Genomic DNA, 24,479 nt, shown 5'->3' with positions numbered 1-24,479 from the left:
AAGAGAATGTATTTGCGGACATGAGAAAAAAAATAGCATGAGAAAAAGTGCCTGAACTCAGTTTTGGTCTTGGTGACATTTCAAGTTTATTTATAGCCTTTACCCAAACGGTCTATCGCGAAACAAAGACAGCAGACATCTAAAAATAGGAAGCCACTCCAATCCTGTGTTTTATATCCACGTTGTCACATTCTTGCCAGACACAATCTTTGATCTGCAGGGAAGCTGAGCCTTCTTCAGTCCTTCAATCTATACCCTGAGAGTTAAGAGGCCTATTGCTGGAGGTATTGATTTGATTTCCAATTCAGCTTTCGGGCAGCTCCACTGCTTTTATACTACCAGACTACGTGATCTAAATGATGCAGAAACATGGATTCTATGCTTATTTTATTTGTTTATTTGTTTATAAGTTGAAATTGCACCTATTTTATTCTCCTGCAAAGCATCCATCAGTGCTGTCTCTTGCTATTTCCTTGATCTGGCACACGCATGCACTCGTCGTTGGAGATGGAGATTGTGTCACTGAACACATTTAAAATGACCCATGTCAACGGCACATAAACAAGATGGATAGCACTGCCCCAAACCACCACTTACTATGGGTTGCTTATATCGCTACTTTGTGTTTGTTTTGCTGCAAGGACTTTTACCCAAGACACTTCAATGCATTTCAGTAAGTCTGTAATAGATTTAAGGAAATTAACAGTAAGAGTGTAGAGGAAAGGAAAGGAAAGGAAAAGAAAGAAAGAAAGAAAGCCCGGAAGCTAAGACCTATCTTGTATATTTATCAAAACGCTGTCGCTCTTGCGAATGTCCCTCAGAGTAACCCTGCATAAGGGCTCCAGCAGCACCGTACAGTTAATGAAAACTGAGATCTTTCTGCGCTCCTTGTGGTGCCCGTGGCAGAACGGAGTCTTGAAACTAAATTTCCTCGGGTCCTGGGTTAGACACATTTATGTTCTAGATCATTTTTAGACCTGCAGTCTACATCCATTATAGCGAACGCCGGGCCTGACTGCCACAAACCGGCACATATGCTGTTGCCATCCTCCTGTAAATAGATACCCCCTCCTCCGTCACAGTATTTGTGGCTTATAGGCATTTGTCTTCCATTACACCTGCCTCCAGTTATTTGATTTGATTTAATAGGCCCGCAGATATAATTAAAAACACTCACATTATCCCGTACAGACTGTAATCTAAGCGACATAATGGTAGCTGTTAGTCTAGCCGGACTTTGTGGAAGTAATATGTGGTTTTCAAATTACAAGAGTGGATTATAGAGTCAAGAAAGCAACTCGATGAATCCCAGGACACTTGGCATTGTGGGACAGCTGTTCGGAGAAAAGCACAACAAGCTCACTGAACCAGACGGGATCAATAAATCCGTAATAATTGTCAGCGCAACTATAAAATGGAAAATATATTAAGTGAAGTGAATCTGTTAATCACAATAATAAAACTTTATACTTTAAGATTTGATATTATGTTTATATAGTCCCTTTCATATTAAACAGTGGCACTGTACCAGAAACATAAATGAATTGAATGTTTAAAATACAATTAAGATAGAGAGTAAAACACATACAGAGAATATAATACAGAGAGCAATAAAAGCATAGAAACATCAGCAGTGTTAAAATGGTGTAAAAATGTGACTTAAGTCTTGATTGAGTCTCTAATAAATCATGGCAATGAATTCTGCAGTCTTGGATCATTTAACTAAAGGCTGCCTCACTCTGGGGACACACAGTAGACCCCTGTCACATGACCTGAGTGGGCACACAGGCTGATATGGATTTAGTAAATCAGTTAAATTATCAGGGACCTTTACAGTAATTGCTTAATATGTTAACAAAATCTCAATCTCAAAATCGACCCTAAAGCGTACTGGAAGCCAGCTCAGGGCAGCCAGCGCAGGAGTAATGTGGGTTGTGTCTTTCTTCTTGTTGAATCCCTGTAGGTGTGACAGCGCATGATTTATGGTACCAGAAAATATGGAATATAGGAATTGAAGTTGAGTAAAATGTTACTTTGAGATTGCTCACCACATTTTAGTCAACTCAATCTGCCTGAGAACCAATTAGTAATACTTCCACGTTATTTTGTTTTAATTGCAGAAAATGTTGAATCATCCTGTTTTTTCATATCAGCAGGACACTCATGTAGGACTGGATTAGTATTAATATCACCTGGTTTAACAGGGAAGCAGAGATCCACATAAAAATGAAAGTTCACCCCATGCCTATGAATTATCTCATAAATAAAGAGAACAGCGAAGGACCCAGGACAGAGCCCTGAGGAACACCACATTTAAGCTAGCAATTTGTGACACAGACTTTCCCAAGGAAATAAAATCCTGTCTGTTGAGGAGGTATGATCTGAAACAGTCCAGAATACTTACAGACAAGCCAACGCATTCTTTAAGGCAATTAATCAACATTTCACGTCTACAGTATTGAATGCAGCACTCAAGTCTAAGACAGATATAGCATTTTAATCTGCACAAGAATACGTAATATATAAGATACATATATAAGTCTCTGTACTCTGAGTAGATCTATATCCTGATTTAAACAATTCCAAGATAGGAATACGATCTAAGGGACACTTTTTAAATACTACCCTATCAAGGACCTTGGCTCAAAAAGGAACATTTTAAATAGGTCTAAAATTACCCAAGACTGAACTATGAAAATTATATTTTTATTGTCAAAGTCAAGTCTTTAAGGTATGAAGCAGTATGACAGCGATCGCAATGTTTACATGTCTAACATATTAATATTTATTTATGTCTGTATGCAACACGCAATTGGAATCCCCACTTATACATGCATTTGTTCTGTTCCTCTCTGTTAAAACATAAAGACACAATGTATAAATATACCACAATGGGCTGACAGGGCCTCAGGTTCAGAATGATCTCAAACATATTTCTGAAGGAAACTAGACTGACAACTCCTGCATTAAGCACTCCCAGCCAGTCAGGTTTCGGGAAATGTCTCGGCCCTTTCCTGAACCTCACATGATTGACAGACTTGTAGTGCATTTTATGAGTAGAAAAAAAAAGAAGAAAAGGTCTGAGATGTGCCTGTATAGCAACAACAGTTTTCAACTCCCAAACCCAGGCATCATTCCTCACAGAGGGCATACAACTTAACAAGTGCACTTAAGCATTAAATAGCAACATTATTTAAGTAGTATCTCCCTAGCAGAGTCCATAATTCTCAGATGTTGCTAATAATACAAATTAAAAAGAAACAAGAAGAACAAAAAACCCTAGCTGGATTGGAAACAGTTTCTCAAATAAAATGTTTTCAGATTCTGGATTGGTGTATCTTCAATCTTATTTAAAATAGATGTACATATTTATGATACTTTGAAAACATAAGCACGATTGGTCACACAATTATGTTGCTATAAAATGTTCAGATTCGGTTCAAACATTAACATTAGAAAAGGCAAAGAAGAAACAAAAGGAAGAATGAACTATAATTATGGATGCAATCTATATTGACGATGTGATGTTATTTTTGTGACAAAGTATAATAATTATGCACTGGAATGTGAGGTCTGCCCTCCCCAAGGTCGACTCCATAGGAAAATCAGTTTCAGTTGATATGCAAATTTCTGACGACGCGGCATCTATTTCAAAGCGTCTCTGACAGATTGAATCTCGTTCCTCATTTTTACTCTGGTGAAGCCTGGTGCAGTAAATTTGTTTTATGCCGGGAAATTAAAGACATGCCATTTGACCCAATCATTTTTAAGATGCATGAGTGGAAAGACTTTATAAAGAGAAAAAACGGAGGAGGAGGAGGAAGAAATAATGTGAGGAAATCCACCATCCATGAGCAGATCCCCAGCTCTAAATCACAAACTCACTTTAACCGTGCTAGAGCACTGTTTAAGACAGTATAAATAAATACACAAGCACATAGAAGGTATTTCTTCAGGAATCAATAAGAAAAACTGGCCACTCTTTAATGAAAGCCAAAGTTTATGCCTTTCTGTTGTTAGTAATGGCAGTAATTACTTGAGGCCTAAATCATAGACGAGGCAATTAAAGTTTCAAATTCTGCACAGGAGTTCTAGTGCCGCCCGGCGGATTGTGTTCGCTTTGCCATCCTTCGCTCGGTCAGGACGCCGGAGAGCAAGTTACTGTCAGGGAATGTGTTGAACACCAAAGCAAACAAAATAGCAGGTGTGTCTAATGACAGCTCTCTTTGATGTGGAGAGAAAATAAGCACCTATTTGTTCGAAGCAATTGATAAACACAAATTGTGTTCCCCAATCTGAGATTTAAAATAAAGACATGAATACAAATTGTTTGGTACTTATCATCCGCAGGCTGCCAATGGGAAATGATCTGCTTCACACTGCCAGTCTCCTCAGTTGACATTTGGGTTCACCAGCTGTGTCTCATCCCTCTTTCCTCATTGAACCCGTGTCTCTGTTTCGGTCAGGAGGAAAAATACGCATTAGTGGACGCTAAGAAGGCAATAATAAAAACAAAATGCAGCCCCCGATCTAAACCACTGACTCTCCAGGTCTTCCTGGGAGTCACGATCCATCAGTATCACGGTGGTAACAGGATGCTGGTCTCTGCGGCTTTTAATTACTGTTTCGATCATTAATTTGTTGGATCTTCTATCCTTGTTAATCCCAGAGTGTGAGAACTCTATATAATTATAACGAAGCCTGCTGCCACCATACGTCCACACTAAGCATGATTTACAGTACAGGACAACACTACACACAACTCACACGTTCAATAGGAATATGGCAAGCCAAATTATCATTTAGAGTTATCTTAAATTCATTAAAAAGATATCATCAAATATTAAAAGATATCTCTAAATCATATAAAGCTACCTTTAATTCATGTTGAGATATCTACAAATGACTTCCTCTATGTAGCCTAACTTAAAGAGGAAACAGGAAGTGATAATCTCAGACAACATACAGGAAGTCATTTGCAAATATCTCAAAATGATTTAAAGATATCTGAAATTCAATTCAAGATATCTTGAAATAATTTAGAGATATCTCCTGAACCACGCTGATACACTTCTGGACAAGAATACACCCAAAGCAATGGGTTTCTGAAGCTGACGTCATTAAGAGTTATTTGGAGAAATTAAAAAAGTCTTTGCTCTGTAGAATATCTGACACACAAAATTTCTCCTACTGTTTAAAAAATCTAATCTACATATTAAAATGTGCTGCTGAATGGGGAATTTGAGTCAAACAGCATATTTTAACAATTTAAATATTGTGTGTGTATTTATGAAGCACTCCCCTCCCCATTTATAGTTAATTATTTGGATTTACATTTTATCGAACATCGGCTTATAATAAATTACAGCTCCCTTATTTATGGCACAGGGGATAAAGCTTTATGGTCCGGCACGTTGGATATGCAAGTGTGAGTGAACAATCCTTCTAATAGACACATGTAACATAATATACAGATAAATATAATAAGTAAGCGTAGGGCCTGATTGTAAATCATTGGCCGCAGGGGTTAGATGACATCAAATATAAAAGACGTGCAGGACGCAATTCCATCACTTCTCATCCTATACGTTATTAAAATAAACGGGATTAAAAGAGTGACAAGCGATAGGCAGATTAACTAAATGGTTCAGCTCTGGCCCTATAATGACGGCTGTTTATCTCAAGAGCCCTTTCTTCAGCGAGAATTTATGTTCTCCTGGAATAATGGCCCTGAATCCTCATCTGAGCCATCAGAGGGGTATCTACCAGCACACAGCCGAGCGCCTGCGGAGATTTAATGCCCATTTGGTTGTCAGAGTGAGTCGCAAAGCTCAGCACACACATTAACCTTAATAAGTTTTCATTAGATCCTCGCAAAGTAATACTGTTTTTGTCGAAGATGGCCGTGCTGTTGGTACATCGAGGTGTATGATGGTAAATGTTAATGTTTTGTAAGACGTGCCCAGCAGATTTAAGGTACAGGTGTGTGTGGACAGTGTAGGGAGAAAGGCATACATTACAGTAGTGCTGTAAATCTGTCATGGATGTATAGATTAAAGTGTATTTTATAGATGTGTTGTGTCTCTAGGAAGCAACACTGAGGCACACGTGAAAATATGGATATAATGGAAGCAAAGAACTATTCTGTGTTTATTAAATATATTACTGTTCATATATATATTAAGATAGACATGCTGTAGAATACATGCATTTTATATAACCTATACCCTGCCTGGACTATATTAAACACATTTCTAGGAACTAATTAAAAACAAGGAGAGTGACCAGCTTAATTAAAACACGGTGGTGGTTTTCACATGAGCCATTGTGTCTTCAATTTCTATTTATACTTTCTTCAGAGATTATCTAAAATGTATAAATATCCATTGAATCCCCACAGTCTTCTTTTATAGTTAAAGGCGCACGGCTCTCTTAAAGTTTATCATCAAAATAAATAAATAAAGAAGCAGTGATGTTCTCCCCCAGGGGGTTGGAGGAGGAGAAGGGTTTCTGCTGTAGATCAAACGGGAAAATCTGTCTGAGAGATTTGGAGTCTCCAGCAGATCTGGGATGATGTTGAGCAGGTGATTGGTCCTCCGCTCAGGGATGTCCCTCCGTCACCGGGCCCTCAGAGACGGGAGACAGGAGTCCTTTAGACTTCTTCAGGGGGGTCGCAGGAAGACTGACGGAAGGAGCCGGAGGGGATCGGGGAGTTGTATACGGCGCAAACAATCCAAATCCGTCAGTTTTGCCTCGGTGTGTTCTACAGATCTGACCTCCCTCTGCGCTTTTCTTTCACATCAAAGTGGATTTTAATAATCTGATGTACTAAATATTTTGCCGTCAGTAATCCCTCGCCGTAAGACCAGGCTTTGTGCGCGATTGTCGGATATAATTCATTACATGACACAGGGCCTCTTGGTTTATGAAGGCCACATGGTAGATTAGGCTTTTTTAGCTTGTAAGCAGTACAGCAGTCCTTGGCTATTCGCTGTTTTTATTAGTATTATTACTTATTACACCAAGCCATCGTTTGATTGACACGTGGACCCACAGCTTTGGATCGCCGGGGGGCCGAGGCCGTGTGCGGACTGCAGCTAAACCCTGTCGGGCTCCTGACTCCGGGGTCTTAAGGCTAAGTCATCCTACGGGCAGCAGTGCAGTGAGTCAGTTCCTCTCTGACAAAAGCGCTAGTTTGTATCATTCAAGGGAAAGACACTCGAGAGACAGGAGGAGAGGGACTCGGGGTCGATGGCCGGGATCTGACATCAGCTGGACCCGCAGACAGGTTCTCCCAAATCGCTCAAGTGCACTCAGTCTGCCGCTCTCTCAGCTCCACTAAGATGGCGGACATTTCATTTCCCTCAGTCAGGAAGTCAGGGTGGGGGGGCTGCAATTGCGTCGCCACTTCAAGCAAATCAAATGCCAAGTCAAGCAAGCCACCCCCCGTTAAGTCTAAGATGCAAAACTGCAAACACACTTATAATTTGTTCAACAGACGAAGGCTTATCCCAGGCATCTCCTGAAGCCCCCCCCCCAACACACTAAATCAACCCAGCTGGCTTCCAGAGCTGAAATAAAGCTAAATGTGTGCTTTCACAAACTCTACACACACACCTACACAGTGGCTACTCCTGCTTAAGGACTGCCACCCCAGGAACAGAGCAGTTTTTCAGGAATAATTCAATGTCATTCAGTTATTAGATTTTTCTCCAGTGGAAAGTTCTCGCACGACTCTGAGCTGCAAGTCGAAGGGATATAAAAACGACGTCCTGCAGAAGACAGTTTGTGAGCAGCCCAGGTGGGAAAACATCTTCAACAAGCCGTTTTTTAAACTGCTGATGCATTTTTGGTGACAGCTGAATGGCAATTATCGAGTCCCTTGATCGATATAATGTGTTCCCCAGGCAGCCGCTCAGATGATTGGTGGACACCATCGAGTTTGTCTCCAGGTGCCGATCTGAGAGCAGAATTAAGTGAATTGTTCGTCGGAGATCTTCTAATCGGATCAGTTACTTAATGCACATCCTGCTTCTCCGACGGTTTAATTTTATGGTATGAATACAATTTCTGAATTATCAGAAGAGCTTTGAGTCCTTTTTTATCTCTCTGTAGGATCGAGGCACCGATCGGTTCCTGAACGCTGTCGCTGTGCTCTGTAACGCAGTTCATTCTGACATTTTTATAGGCCGTAAACTTTGCACTGTGTATATTGTGCTTGCTGTCACTTTGGCTTCAATTGAATAATAATAACAAAAATATCATTTTGTAAATTCAGTTTACTGAATTGTCTTAGCATGTATTACATGTATTCCATACCAACAAGATAATCGACTTACTTACATGTTTACACATTACAGACTACACAATAATTGAAAACCGAGAAGGAAACAAAAGTGTAATTAACTCCCAAACTAGTTTAATCTCAGAGATCTCAGTGAGCTTAATTAACCACCAAGAAGAAAAAAAACATTTCCTTTATTTTTTCCTTCTCGGTGAACGACTTCTATCAGCCCGACTCCATTGTTGTGAGTGAATTATCGCACGCAGGTCAGAAGCCCCGCTGTCTCTCTCACATGGTTTCTTAAGGAAAAATGAAATTGGCCTATATGTATGCAGGCGAGGCGGGGGCCAGAATTAATCAAGTGTGTGGTTCAGAGCAGATGATCCGTCTCGTTCCAGATCTGACTACCTGAGCTGCCCTCTGGAGACTAAGGGATCTCTCCCTATGCCACCCCCCCGTAAAATCTTTATCTTCCAAAGGTTCTCTCTGGTTTAAGTATTAACTAATTTCACACCCCCCGACTTTGCTGTAAATAAAACGCTTTCCATTTTAATCAAATTCTGGAGATGATCGTTTCCGTGCTTCAGGAAACACATTTGGTTTCTCTCAGGGTTGTTTTGATCTGGACTGGAGACGCATCTGTTGGTTTGTTTGTTGGTGTATTATTGCTGTGACAGCCAGTAGACACAAGACATGCCACTCACGTATGGAAATGCGCAAAGAAGGAAAGGAGAGCAGGACGGCACGTTTTCATGAACATTACAACTCCTCACTATAATAACTAATCTTCATATACCTAGTGACCGATACTTACGCAGGTGATATTATTTGAGTGGAGATTACCCAGAGGAGTGTGGCTTCATTCAATCTGACAATCATGCAATGTTCAATCTCTCTGCAGTCTCACTGATCCTACACAAACCCAACGGGCCACGCTTATCGAGGGGAGATTATTTACCTGCAGCCCAGGTTCACAGAGCCCCTGGCATACATAAACACTCAGGCTAAGATGACTGCTTCTCGTACAGTGAGGGAAAAAAGTATTTGATCCCCTGCTGATTTTGTACGTTTGCCCACTGACAAAGAAATGATCAGTCTATAATTTTAATGGTAGGTGTATTTTAACAGTGAGAGACAGAATAACAACAAAAAAATCGAGAAAAACGCATTTCAAAAAAGTTATAAATTGATTTGCATGTTAATGAGGGAAATAAGTATTTGATCCCCTATCAATCAGCAAGATTTCTGGCTCCCAGGTGTCTTTTATACAGGTAACGAGCTGAGACTCTCTTAAAGGGAGTGCTCCTAATATCAGCTCGTTACCTGTATAAAAGACACCTGTCCACAGAAGCAATCAATCAATCAGATTCCAAACTCTCCACCATGGCCAAGACCAAAGAGCTGTCCAAGGATGTCAGGGACAAGATTGTAGACCTACACAAGGCTGGAATGGGCTACAAGACCATCGCCAAGCAACTTGGTGAGAAGGTGACAACAGTTGGTGCGATTATTCGCAAATGGAAGTAACACAAAATAACTGTCAGTCTCCCTCGGTCTGGGGCTCCATGCAAGATCTCACCTCGTGGAGTTTCAATGATCATGAGAACGGTGAGGAATCAGCCCAGAACTACACGGGAGGATCTTGTTAATGATCTCAAGGCAGCTGGGACCATAGTCACCAAGAAAACAATTGGTAACACACTATGCCGTGAAGGACTGAAATCCTGCAGCGCCCGTAAGGCCCCCCTGCTCAAGAAAGAACATGTACAGGCCCATCTGAAGTTTGCCAACATCTGAATGATTCAGAGGAGAATTGGGTGAAAGTGTTGTGGTCAGATGAGACCAAAATCTAGCTCTTTGGCATCAACTCAACTCACCGTGTTTGGAGGAGGAGGAATGACCCCAAGAACAGCATCCCCACCGTCAAACATGGAGGTGGAAACATTATGCTTTGGGGGTATTTTTCTGCTAAGGGGACAGGACAACTGCACCACATCAAAGGGACGATGGACAGGGCCATGTACCGTCAAATCTTGGGTGAGAACCTCCTTCCCTCAGCCAGGACATTGAAAATGGGTCGTGGATGGGTATTCCAGCATGACAATGACCCAAAACACACAGCCAAGGCAACAAAGGAGTGGCTCAAGAAGAAGCACATTAAGGTCCTGGAGTGGCCTAGCCAGTCTCCAGACCTTAATCCCATAGAAAATCTGTGGAGGGAGCTGAAGGTTCGAGTTGCCAAATGTCAGCCTTGAAACCTTAATGACTTGGAGAGGATCTGCAAAGAGGAGTGGGACAAAATCCCTCCTGAGATGTGTGCAAACCTGGTGGCCAACTACAAGAAACGTCTGACCTCTGTGATTGCCAACAAGGGTTTTGCCACCAAGTACTAAGTCGAAGGGGTCAAATACTTTTTTCCCTCATTAACATGCAAATCAATTTATAACTTTTTTGAAATGCGTTTTTCTGGATTTTGTTGTTGTTATTCTGTCTCTCACTGTTAAGATACACCTATCATTAAAATTATAGACTGATCATTTCTTTGTCAGCGGGAAAACGTACAAAATCAGCAGGGGATCAAATATTTTTTTCCCCCACTGTATTTAAATAGCATTAGTAATGTTACTACATTATAGATATATAAATTATATATATATATATATATATATATATATATATATATATAATGCAAACACACACCCTTAGTGTAAGACACAAGCAAACAAAAGACAACCGATTGAGACTGAAAAAGAACAAAGTCCATTCCAGTGCTCATTTAGGTTGCTATAGTATTCATGGCTTTTCCCTCGTGCTGATGATCGAGGGAGGTTGATTTCACTATAAAATCTCTCTGGTTAGAAAATAAACGAGGATGGAGGCCCCCCAGATTTATTTCTTACAAGATATGCTTTCATTTTACTACCCTGCGCTTCCCGCTGTGTAGGAATTTGCATTTCTTCTCCAGAAAATGAAGGTAATGATGCATAATGTTGTCATAGTAACTGGGCACGACACACGGCAGTGCTGGCAGGTGAGACACCTGGACCCGAGTTTACTCACATACATAAGAAACACAAGAACATAAGAGTGTCCAATCGTGAGGCCATTCGCCCCATCGTGCTCATTTGGTGTCCATTAATAACTAAGTGATCAAGGATCCTATCCAGTCTGTTTTTGAATGTTCCCAAATTGTCTCTTCAGCCACATCGCTGGGGAGTTTGTTCAGATTGTGACGCCTCTCTGTGTGAAGAAGTGTCTCCTATTTTCTGTCTTGAATGCCTTGAAGCCCAATTTCCATTTGTGTTCCCGGGTGCCTGTGTCCCTGCAGATCTGGAAAAGCTCCTCTGGTTTGATGTGGTCGATGCCTTTCATGATTTTGAAGACTTGGATCAAGTCCCCACGTAGTCTCCTCTGTTCCAGGGTGAAAAGGTTCATTTCCTCAGTCTCTCAGTAGGACATTCCCTTCAGACCTGGAATAAGTCTGGTTGCTCTCCTCTGAACTGCCTCTAGAGCAGCGATATCTTTCTTGAAGTGTGGAGCCCAGAACTGTCCACAGTATCCAGATGAGCTCTAACTAGTGCATTGTACAGTCTGAACATCACTGCCCTTGTTCTCAATTCTACACTTTTGACAATACACCCTAACATCCTGTTTACATTCACACAGGGGGTAAAATGGCATGTTAAAGTTTCAGAGGCTGTTTGAGCCCCGATAGACATCAGAATATCATCAGTGGGACACATAGTAATCTGTCACATGGTAGATGTTACTCATGCGGATTCTCTACGTAATAACTAAATAACTAAACTAAATAAAATATAGCTCACTGTGTTTCCAGGGTGGTAAATATAATCACTTAAATGTACAACCGGCATCAGGTTTGAACTTAACCGTCATGTTTTCCATTTATTGATAGGAGACAGTGTGTTTCATTATTACAAAATAATAAAACACTTCTTTCTAGACCCACTGTTTTAGAAAGAATGAATGAATAAGGTTCAAACTCAAGCCCATCGCTCAGCTTGTCAGAATAACAGCCGTTAAATTGCGAATCGGGGAATCGGTTAGCGTTCCTCTTTGCAGCACAGCCAGGATGCACACACCTGCTCACACGGAGAACACACGTGTCTGTCCACGGGAGAGGACAGCTTCTGTGTCAGTACTGGTTATGTGCCGACATTTTGCCAACACTGGAAACGACTGGTCTCGACCTGCCCCGTTCCCTTGACAAATACATTATGACCCCATAAACTAACGCATCAATTTAAGTGTGCTACTGTACATACTTTGTTAAATGGACATTTTATTAACTTGTAAACGTGTGCCCTACGACATGTAGGAGTTAAAGACAATCGATGTGTTAGAACGAATACATATTACTTGGAAGGTAATAAATATTGATCCTCCTTATTTCTATGACTTGCATTTTGTTGGGAGAAAATATATCCACCTTCATTTCAAATCCACTGACACTTGATCTGTATGCCAGAGGTTCATTACTTAAATATACAGTCAGCTCTGTTTGTTAAAAAAGACAGTCCCAGTTGCTGCAGGGCTTTGCTTTCTAGAGAGGAAGGAGGTCCGTCTCATTGGGTTTTATTTCTGAAGAAAAACAAACAGACTTTTGATTGCAGAATGAAGGTCAACCCGGGTCTGGGAGAGCCTCAGTGGCTTTAATTTTTTATTAATCTGTTCATTACTTTATTTACTCAATCATTTGGCTAAATTTGTCAACATGACCATGACCATGTGTTCAAGGTACTCCTGACTGAGGATGCAGACTTCTCTAGAACCTGCAGGGAGCAGTACTGAGCTCCTGAGGGCGGCACCACGGGGAAGTATGACTTCTAATCGATTCGCATTGATCTCTTCCAGGTAACGGAGACGAGAACTGGTCCCTTAGGCTGCAGCAGCTACGATAATCTGGACTCCGTGAGTTCTGTCCTCCTGCAGAGCCCGGAAAGCAAGCTCCATCTACAAGGTAAGCAGTCTCATTGATCGCTGCTGTTTTACCCACACTCGGCCCTGGCAAAAGAGCTGCACCTGTGTCAGCGCGGAGATGAACAATGCTGCTTTTCTGCTCATGAAATCAGTGCTGACAGGTTGAGAAGTGGGTGGAGGTGGTGGTGGAAGGAATGTGTGAAGGAACTTTTGAAGATCAGAAAAGAGAAAGAACTCCTAGGCTCAGCCTCTTGCAGAACCACAGTTTGCTTGTTCATGAAACCCATAGAAATGAAAGTGAACGAGAACTGACAGAGAGTGTGTGTGTGAGAGAGTGAGAGTGAGAGAGCGAGAGAGAGGATTTACACAAAGCATTATAGGCCAAGGAAGACAAATACAATCCTTATTTTCTAGTGCCATTTGCTTCTGAAAGTTGAGCGAGTGGCCTTTTCCTTTAGCAGCCATGATAAATTCACTCTATTACTCCTTCGGTCCACTGAAATCCTGCAAAGAAAAATATCTATTTAGCCTCCAGCCAGCCAGAATCATGAGCAAGCTCGAGCGCTGTAAGAGCAGTGATCTTCTAACCCCAAGGTCTTTCAGGATTTCAGATGTAAAATCTTCAGCTTGAAGACAGAGTGAAATGAGAGCCAGATTTAACCCTTCATCGCCATGTTTCATTCCTTTAATGACCTTGGTTCTCACTTGAGTCTCGTGTTCTTGCTGAAGATATTGCAGCCTTGAAAGCCTCTCTCTGTTAAAAGATGCTCTTGTATAAATCCAATAAAATCGCACCACAGGAACTATCCACCAAAACAAGAATAATAGTCACACAATAATAGCACAATTCCTCAATTAACTGGTGGATGAACTCAAACATTTTGTATTACTGAAACACTTCCATTTTTTTTTTTGGTCAAGAGTAGTTTTTAGTGCAGAGTTGTCTTCATTCAGTCTGTGCAGTAAAACGCTTAACTGTCTAGACAGACCTCTGGCTGTTCCATCGGCTAGATGCACATTTGTTCGTAATTTCTTTACACATTTAGAAGAGTCTGCCCAGTACATTAATCCTCATTTAAAGTGTCACTTGGCAATTCTATTAGAGCTAGATCACAGGGCAACATGTCTTCTATGAATACAGAGGTAAAATGTGTTGTGTGAGTAGAATACATCAAACTGGACAAAAAAAGATTAAGAAAATGACTTCTCCTACTTGTAGAACCCAGTGTGACGTTTTGATCACAAACATTTAACAAGTTTGACAAATATATTATCCCAGTTTACCATAACTTGTGTCATATGTGCCACACTGAGGTAAGAAGCGTTAAGTCATGTATTTGTTTTTCTGAAAATGTATAATTTGCATAATAACCTCCGTAATGCAGTATTATATGTAAAACTGAACTGTGTTCTGTTCTGTAGACACAATCACATGTGCTCAGATACACACACACGCACGCACACACACACACACACACAGACACACACAGACACGCACGCACACACACACACACACACACACACACACACGCACGAGACAACCAGTGCCTCAGAGGCAGAAACACAAACACAATCGATCAAGGATCAGGATTTACAGCCTCACCACCCATCAGCCTGTGTTCTTACACAACACTTTTGTGACACTTTCACTTACAATTGCTGATCAGTGTTTGGCTGGTTTGGAGAGAGGAGAACGGCTGCACCGCTGGCATTTTTGTTCCAACTGACAAAGACCTAAAGTTGCCTTTTCTTTTTCTTTCCTGACACCGCATTTTTTGGCTGACATCATGAAAAATAAAAAAGGAATAGTTTGTACTCATGCTTGTTTAGTTCACATTCTCATGGTTGTGCAGACACTTTTGCACATGCATGATTGCATTCGTTGGTTTAAAGCTGGTGCAGAACCCTGTCCTGCCTGTTGACTGATGATTTTGAAGGTTTTTACAAGATTTGCTTGAGAGGAAATAAAATATTATATATATATATATATATATATATATATGTATATATATATGTATATATATATGTATATATATATGTATATATATAATCTATGGCTGCAGTTCTGTGTGGCCACTGGTTTTAGATACGCAAGTTGATTCTGAAAGGCTGAGTAATGCTAAACAGATGCCATGCTTTATTTTGATCCATTTATGTATGTATGTATTTAAGCGTGTGCAGACTGCGTTAAGACGTCTCCATTTGATACTGACTGTCAGAAAGTTGTACAGATTGTTTGACAACCCTGAACAGGACACCGAGGTGGACAACCGACAAACAATCTGGTTTCTTCAAAACCATCCCCAACTAGAATGCAATCCGTGACATGAGACACAGGTGGCTTGGGAAAAGATTATACCTATCAATAAAGAGCTGAAAACGATTTGATATTATTTATGATTATTAAAGAAAGCCTCCTTCCAAGAACAGTCTCTGCTTGTCCTCCATAAAGGGATTGAAAAATAAAAGAAAATAAATGGTGTGCTCTCCAAGGCTAACGAAGGTGAGGCAATTGTTTGAGTCATTAGTGCGGTGGTGATGACTCTGTGCCGAGGCAGCCACTGGGGTGACACACGCTTTCTTTTTATATATTCTCAATCTAGGAAAGGTCACTGGGAAGAACCGTTTGCACCATTAATAAATGGTATTGGCAATAAAATTGATTAAAGTCGAAACAAATGATATCGTGATTAGATGAAGCCAAGTGGTGGCCATTTCAGCTGCTGTTTTGCAGAGACGATGGGGAACAGCTGAACAGGGCCTGGCAGGAAAATGACCGTGATATCAAAGCAGGTTACAGATCACTGCAAATACATATTTTATATATATATACACATTCAGTGTGTTCATTGTTGGCAGTACTTTACCCTAACTCACTGATTTCTCTAGGTAAATCATATTTATTAAGCATTATTTACAAATATTCAGGTGAGGCCAACCATTTACCAGTGAAGAATACATCAAGTAAAAGATTCCTGCCTTCCAATTTTCTCATTGAATTTCCTAAACTTAGATTTCTGCCCGTCCTGCGTAGCCTTTTAGTGGAATTATGTCAATATTGTGGGGAAAAAGAGAAACAAACACACAGGCTTCTCAGAACTGAATTTTGCTCTGTGAATATTTCACAGTGAAATCTGTAATTTCCTATAGAAAACCTTTGAGAAGTTAAAACTATGCTATAATAGAATTAGAGAACAAATCACCTGAGCGACAAGGAAAATGACAAACATCACGAAGTCCAGAGTAATCACACAAACGCCCGTTTATAAAGGCTTTGTCCAGCTTTGTGTTAGTGTTGCTGTCGCACATGAAGACACACTGAAGGCTGATATCACTCTAATGCTCTCCCTCTCTCTCTCTCTTTCCTGTGTAAGTGCAAAGTGAAAGGAGGATTGATGGAACATGGCGCCCGACTGTGCCCAACTAATTTGTTAATGTTAAAGAGGCAACAGCAAAACAAGTCCTAATGACTTAGTGGTTGTGTACAATTAGTCTCATTCCCCCCACCTCCACATTTTACAGTATTTTATAATCGCCCTGACATCCCCTCCAGTTCAGCGGTCTTTCCGATTCAGCGCAGGCATTTATCAGGAAAGTGCTTCACATACCAAATAAATCCCACTGTGTTCGTTTCTATACCCCCCCTCGACAAAATCCTAATGGTGGATGAATCTGTGTATATTTATTTATTAAAGAAAGCTTTTATTATAAGAGCTCTACAAGTATAAAAGGCCAATTGAAAACATGCATCTTTGTTAAGCACAAGAAAAGCTTAATCAACATTATAAATCAGAACCGGCCATTCACGTCATAACCATTATGTGTATTATGGGTTGTAACTAAATTTCAGTCCACATCGCAGTGTAGTGTATTGCTATAATCTTCCCTCTAATAGTCAGCGCGTGCACACACACACACACACACACACACAGAGCAAACTCATTTGCAACAGTATAGTAACTATTTCCTGGCTCTCTCTCTTTTCAGATCCAGGTGTCTTTAGCTCTTGGTTTTGTGCGAAGCCTAATGTAGTGTCACACACAAATCAAACCTTCAGAAACACACATGAATACTAACGAATGCCTTTTGTTGTCAGGGGTTTTATCATGCATAAAGAGCGATACACAACTACACTTATGTTCTCCACCTTTTGGAAGAAAGAAAATATGCTGCAATTCCATCTGTATTAAATTGGAACGGGGCCATTTTGGACATATGGAGCGGAACAATATGGGAATACATAGTCAATTTCCTCTCACGTCTATAATACCTCCCAAGATACAGTCGAAGTCCTTTTTATAATTGGGCATATGTGATAGTTATAGATTAGCTAATCAAGTTCTGCGTGGGTCGCCATCAGTTTAACTCGGGAGCTTAGCAACCGCGGCCATTCCTCCTCCTGCACAATCATTACCCAGGAGCTCGGCTAAAGTGTTCCCAAAATTAAGTCATTAAGTACAGCTTGGATTGAAAAAGGAATATAATATAATCTTTCCTCAGCGCTGTGCACTGTCGTAGTTCAATATCCCCCCAAATAAATAAATAAATAAACACATACGCATCTATACTGCCCAGTCTGCAATGTGATGCATCTCATTAAGTACCTCATTCAAAGTAGAAAATGTCGGAGATAGGAGGGGGAGGAGGCTGAGCAAAAACTTCAATTAAGAGTTATCGTGCCTCTTTACTCCGCACTCGTGTGCCGGGCAATCCAATCAATCATTCCGGTAGAGTGCGGAAATATCAGATTTAATATCCCGCAGACGTAGTGGGTCGGAGCAGCCGGGGGGGAATTAATCAGCCTCGATGCAGATGGAGCATTAAAAACCCTCATCAGCTCCAGAACCGGGATGGAGCCACAGACCTGCACTCTGGAGGTCAATGAGATTCCCCAAGGTCACTAGACCAGAGAAACCACTCCATGTTATTCTCTTTCTTGGGTGGTGATGGGGGGACAACACGGTAGGCATCTGAAGTCCATGCCATGGGGAGGGGGGGGGAGTTACTTAGGTTACTGAGGTTTCATCTTAGTCCAGTCATCTGTGCATTTCGGTGAGAGGAAGGGATGACAACAGAAGCCATTTCTCTAAAAAGGCTCAGCCAGGGCTGGGGCTGATTTTAAACTGCTACCTGGGCTTTTGCCCCAGAAGGTGAATGAACATAAGAACATAAAGAGTCCAATCGAGAGGAGGCCGTCCACCCCATCGTGCTCGTTTGGTGTCCATTAATAACTAAGTGATCAAGGATCCTATCCAGTCTGTTTTTGAATATTCCCAAATTGTCTCTTCAGCCACATCGCTGGGGAGTTTTTTCAGATTGTGACGCCTCTCTGTGTGAAGAAGTGTCTCCTGTTTTCTGTCTTGAATGCCTTGAAGCCCAATTTCCATTTGTGTCCCCGGGTGCGTGTGTCCCTGCTGATCTGGAAAAGCTCCTCTGGTTTGATGTGGTCGATGTCTTTCATGATTTTGAAGACTTGAGTCAAGTCCCCACATAATCTCCTCTGTTCCAGGTGAAAATGGATGGGGAGGGTTTGTTGTTCCCGTTGTGTTTTCTCATACAGGTCAGCACTTTTTCATTAGTTCAGTCAAAGTCACCTGAACACGGTGGCTAAAACTGAGATGTATAGCAGACTGGTCTATTGGACTTATGTTAAAAGGGGCGCTGGTATCAGTGTGTTTGGTTTATTGCAGTAGTTTGTTGTTCTCTACTCAGAGATGTGTCTCTCATAATTCCAAGTGATTACAATTACACGGTTGTTCCCGATCCTTCTTGTAGAAACAGACAGTCGGGCATCATTAGCATTCAGCTGCATGGTGACAGGAAACCCATTTATGTGCAAACTCCTGCCATTGTTTTCATTTTAATTAAACTTTATAATGAACAAGGGATGTGCTTTTTTCACTTCTGGTTTGACAATCCTAAGGCCCTCTTTCTCAGTTATACAAAAAAACCTCTCAGTCACAGAAGCTACATTATTTTATTTCATTTATTAAATTTGAAGTGTTTTTTTAATTTGTTCTTTTCGCTCAAAATTAATTCTAAAGGGGGAAGTAGATATGCTATTCAGCTTTTTAATACCTGCTGTGCAAGAAAACCAAACAAATAAAAACACAGTATTTAAATAAAATAAAAAATAAAAACTCTGCATATAATCTGAACTTGCCTTTATTCAGGTGTACATATCTGGCCATTCCTATGCAAATAGCAATGCAGCATAAATCTGATCTAAAGCCTCTAAAGAGAAATACAGTTTGCAGTTATAATGTGTTGATATATTGTGTTGCTACAATTCCCCAATATATCCCTCTAAGATTTGACTTCAATTTTAAAATAAATGGGCACATTGTTACTCAGCCAAGATACTAGAAGTTCATTTACAAAGCAGGGTAGAAAAAGAGTTCCCTGTTTATAACACATACTCATCACTGCAATGAACAGCCTATTTACCTTCCATCCCAGAGGAACACAGGTTCTGGACTTTTAAGAGAAATCACAGAACGAAAGGCTCGTTTTCGTATTAAAACCCCTTCACAGTATCAATCTGATGGATGTAAAACGTAGCAAAGGAAAACAGTATAACTGATACCTGGACAGAGTGAAATATTGCTTCAGCGCTCAGCAGCGTCTACAGCTCTGGGGTGCTGCTTCTTCTTCTGAGCCACAGACAGTCACAGTGAAGTTATATTTCAAAGCCTCACATTTTCTCTATATATATATTCACTGTACAATGTGTGTGAGGCTAAATCTGAAACTGAGAGAGATTTGTATTACCGTTGGCAGGAGTAAAGAGAGAGAAAAAAGATATAGGTCTCCTTCATTTGACACTGTTGCACGAATAAGAGTGCAATAACAAGTACAGGTCACAGGGTACGTGGTCCGCATGCCCAAAACTGAGATCTGATTCAGAAGTGGAGTGCTGTGCTCAGAACTAAACACCTGAGCCTGCCCACATTCCCTGCCTTAATGAATTTCTATTGATCGCTGTGACCATGTTATGGATTTTAAGATCTATACTGGGATCTCCAAGCCGAGGTCAGAGTGCCAGGTCTGACTGAACATACACACCTGCTAGCTTCGGACCGACCCCCCACCCCCCCACCACCCCACCACCCCACCACAATTCAGATGTGGCAAATCGTGCAACATATCAATGAAATGGTGTGAGGTAAAATGGAAAGATAAATACCTAGGAAATATTATATAGACATGGAAAAAACATGGACAAGTTTAAAATAAATAAATTAAGAAGTGAGTCTCAAAATGAACAATATGTTATGGCATATTAGTCCACCAATTAAATTTCAAGAGTTTGGTCAACAGCAACAGCTGGATGTAGTAGAAGGTCAGTAGAGTTTACTTGACTCGCTTGACTAAGGGCACAGTGACCCTGCCATTGTGAATGAGCTGTCCACCTCCCGAACTTCATTTTACACTTATTTTAGATTAAATCAGAAGTTTACAAATCCCATAGCAGGTAAGTGTAGAAACATCAACAAAAACACAAGATTGTCTCTGTTTCTGCACAGAATTGTTTAAATCCCAGAAAAACATATGCAAAACATTCAGCCCTAGAAGACTAATAGAGAATTAAAAAAACACTAGAAAATTAAAAATAAATGTTGTCTCTGACAGGATGGTATTTTAATTTATGTGCTTAATTTAAGTAATAAATCTTCTACCCAGAAAGCGAATCAGCCAGTGAACAGGCTCGGCCTTATTTACTGCGGCTTCCTGTTTCCTCTGCCACAATTGCCTACGATATGGCAGCTATAAATTAGCTTGAAAACAAAAGCAAAGTAATTTGCTTTTTGCAGAAGCCACTAGCCTATCTAACAAGATTTATGAATATGTTGGGACAGCCTGAGCCAACAGTTTTCAAAGTAGGGAAGTGAAAATTAATAAAATAAGCCAGAAGAAATTCATTCCCAACATGATGGATGAGTTGCTCATCAGTTCTTTCCTTGAATTTGTCTAAACTTTAATCTTGATTTTTACACATTTTACAGTATAATGCATCTTGCAGAGGTTGAGGCATAAACCTGCTACAAAAATCCCTCACAGATGACGGACACCTTTCAAGCAAAATTACCCTAAAAAAATATATAGTAACATAATCTAGAACTAATAAATAAGGCAGGTCGGCCTATACATATTTTAAAATACATTAACTATTTCCAACAGTGTAATTCCCTTGCATTTGTGAGCTTCCAGGATCCTTCTGTTGATCGATGGGTTCAGATTTATTAAATATAAAATATTTTAGCCACTTCATCTAACTATGGAAACTTCCTGAAAATTCCCAGAGGCAGGAAAGTTTCCATTCAATTGGAAGTGGTCAATCAAGTGTACATTTCTTTCTAGAAATACTCAACTGTGTAAATCAGCAACTTTTCATTTTAGCCTGAGCTGGGTCTTGACAGCTGCCACGGGACTTAAGTATTTGCTGAGCTATGGATCCAGACATTCTTTTGTTTTATTGATCAGGGTTTTAGTTTTCCAATTTAAAAACCGTGCTGCTGACAGCTTCTTTTTACCAATATTTCCCCCCTTATCTGCTGTCACATTTTCTGCATTTTTTGCTGCCGTTGTAGTTTCAGGCATCAAGGCACTCCAGAGTTATAAAAATGCAGATTGCTTTGATGAAAAATTGTAAATATATACACAAAGATGCCCATATTAAAAATTATAAACTGTTGTTTGAGCTGCAAGTTTTTGAAGCATGAAACTGATCCCCTTAGCTTTAGGAAAGTATTTTTTGGTTGTTGTTTTTTGACAACTCGCTGCATATTTTAAATTCCTTACATATATTACCTCAGCGTCTGGGTCGATTCACATATAGATTTTCAGGACAGGTTTAATACCATGGAATCTTTTTTGAGTAAAAGTCACACATCAGCGAAATCCTTCTGTCACACTCTTCCTCAGAGTCCACCTAATATTGGCATGGGTTTGAATATCCTTGATTAAGCAGACACGGCTGAGGTAAACTTTAAATGGAGCCAAACAAACGGAACCAGTTGGTAGTTCAGCAGGCGTTCACCAGACAAACAGCAGAGACGTAGTCTGAACGTAGTAACACAGGCACTAGAACAGACAGTTAGACAGTTCTGGCAACGGTGTGATCTTGCCTTTGCTGTGATGCCGGGGCAGAAGTGTCTCCTGCACTGCTGCACAACACTAGTTCACTGATCACGGCAACGCTGGTTAGGAATCCAAGCCATTAAAATCCACATGTAAACACGGAGGTGGCGGAGTAGGGAACAGACTCAAACCTGTGTCGGGTTGTTTCCATTACAGACATTGATGGTAGCAAGAGGCGAATCTCAGTGGATTCTTAGCTGCACCTCTCTCTATGCATCAGTGACCGACACCAATTAGTTAGAAAGGCTTTGCTACAGAATAAATGAATATTTGTAATGAGTAAAAAACAGGGAATAGAGAGAGAGATTTAAAGCCCCTTTACTTGTACTGTGGAGGTGACCGTTTCAGCACCAAAGGGCCGGACAGCAGCCCCGGAAAATCACAAGCAGCCACAATGTGCGTTTAATTTCTCGTTTGGCGTATTCATTACCCACGTGGAAACCTTCACATAGAAATTAACACAAACAATTATTCACTTCAAACTCCCTCAAATAACTATGAAGCCCTATCAAATTGTTATTCCAAACTGACCTTTTATTACAATAGCACTGCATTAGCTGTGATCCAATAATAAAGGAATACATTTTGGATATATTTCATTTAAGGAATTTGAAATTACACTACTAAAACATTAATAAATGTGTTAATTATTGTGGTTCATTGATTATGAAAACCCCTTTGCTATTATGCAAAATGTTATACAGTTAGGTCCATAAATATTTGGACAGTGACACAATTGTCATAATTTTGGCTCTGTATGCCACCACAATGGGTTTGAAAGGAAACAATCATGATGTGCTCCTACGGTGTAGGAATTACACCCATTTTTATATGTGCTCCCCCCAATTTTAGGGGCTCAAAAGTATTTGGACAAACTAACATAATCATTAATTAAATTGTGAGTTTCAATACTTGGTTGCGAATCCTTTGCAGTCAATGACTGCCTGAAGTCTGAACCCATAGACATCACCAGATGCTGGGTTTCTTCCCTGGTGATGCTCTGCCAGGCCTGCACTGCAGTGTCTTTAGATCCTGCTTGTTCTTGGGGCATTTTAATTAATTAAAGATGAAAGTCTACATTTTAAGCACGTTTCCTTTCAAATCCATTGTGGTGGCGTACAGAGCCAAAATGATTGTGTCACTGTCCAAATATTTATGGACCTAACTCTATATATATTGTGACTTCAACTAACATTGATAAAACATTATGTTGTATGTAGTATGTGTCCAGGCCTCTTATGTTCAATCCACATGAGTGTGTTTTTGCACACCTGCTGCTTCATGTACGCAGATCTTATTCATTGACTCTAAATGTTATAAATGAAGCATCAGAGGAGCTGTTGGCAGGGAGGCAAGACGAGATCGCTCCGGGTTTTAGAAGTATTAAGAGAAAAACAGCAGAAAAGAGTCTCTTCCATGGCTCTCTCACACGGTCCTTCACAAGGTGTCAGGGTTGTGTGATGACTGTAGACTTGCCAGCTTGCTCTGCGGTGCTAAAACTCCCCCTTCATTATCAGCCTCCCTACCTGCAAATGAAAAGAGCTGCGGCTTCCAGTATCTAACAGCAATCGAGTCACATCTCATTAGCAAAACTGCTTCCAAGGACATAAAAGTAAAAAAAAAAAAAAAAGTTTATTCTCCATATTAAAAAAATAAAAGTCTATCTTGGCATCCAGAGGTATTTACCATAGTGCCCACTAATACTCACAAAGGAAATGAAAGAAAATTCGTCGGCTGCACCTCAGGCTTCGCAGCAAATTAATTGCTGCCAGTTCCTTTTTTCTTTTTTTGTGTGTCCATTTTATGCCGAGGAAGCCTCTAATTAATCAGTTCATTGTAAGGGACCTGCAGATTGCAGCAACACTTTTTTATGTGCTTTCCACCTCCAACAGTAATCTATGTCAGAGCTGTAAACATAATACGCGTTGCCTGTGGATTCCAGGGGCACTGCTGCACCATAATCAGTCTCCTGTGGACCTTAGCTCTCCAATTAAGCCAGAAAAAGCAGAGAGGAGGCTGAAGATGGTGTCCAAACGCTGGAGGCAGCTCTGATCATACAACCACCAGGGCACCGAAGAGGGCTGCCACTGCTGTCAGTTACAACCTGAACCGC

The 24,479-nt window shown here is 40.6% G+C and overlaps 1 protein-coding gene across 1 annotated transcript in view; it reads left to right on the top strand.

The window, feature by feature from the left end:
- Nucleotides 1–24,479, top strand: part of brinp1 (bone morphogenetic protein/retinoic acid inducible neural-specific 1) — a 100,661-nt gene that overhangs the window by 61,346 nt on the left and 14,836 nt on the right. Inside the window, exon 5 of the mRNA XM_066712613.1 lies at nucleotides 13,160–13,265. Within this exon, the coding sequence (XP_066568710.1) occupies nucleotides 13,160–13,265 (106 nt within the window). The remainder of the gene's footprint in view (nucleotides 1–13,159; nucleotides 13,266–24,479) is intronic.

The sequence above is a fragment of the Amia ocellicauda genome, chromosome 9, assembly GCF_036373705.1.
Source record: "Amia ocellicauda isolate fAmiCal2 chromosome 9, fAmiCal2.hap1, whole genome shotgun sequence".
Classification (NCBI taxonomy): Eukaryota; Metazoa; Chordata; class Actinopteri; order Amiiformes; family Amiidae; genus Amia; species Amia ocellicauda.
This window is presented reverse-complemented; position numbering and strand designations above follow the sequence as displayed.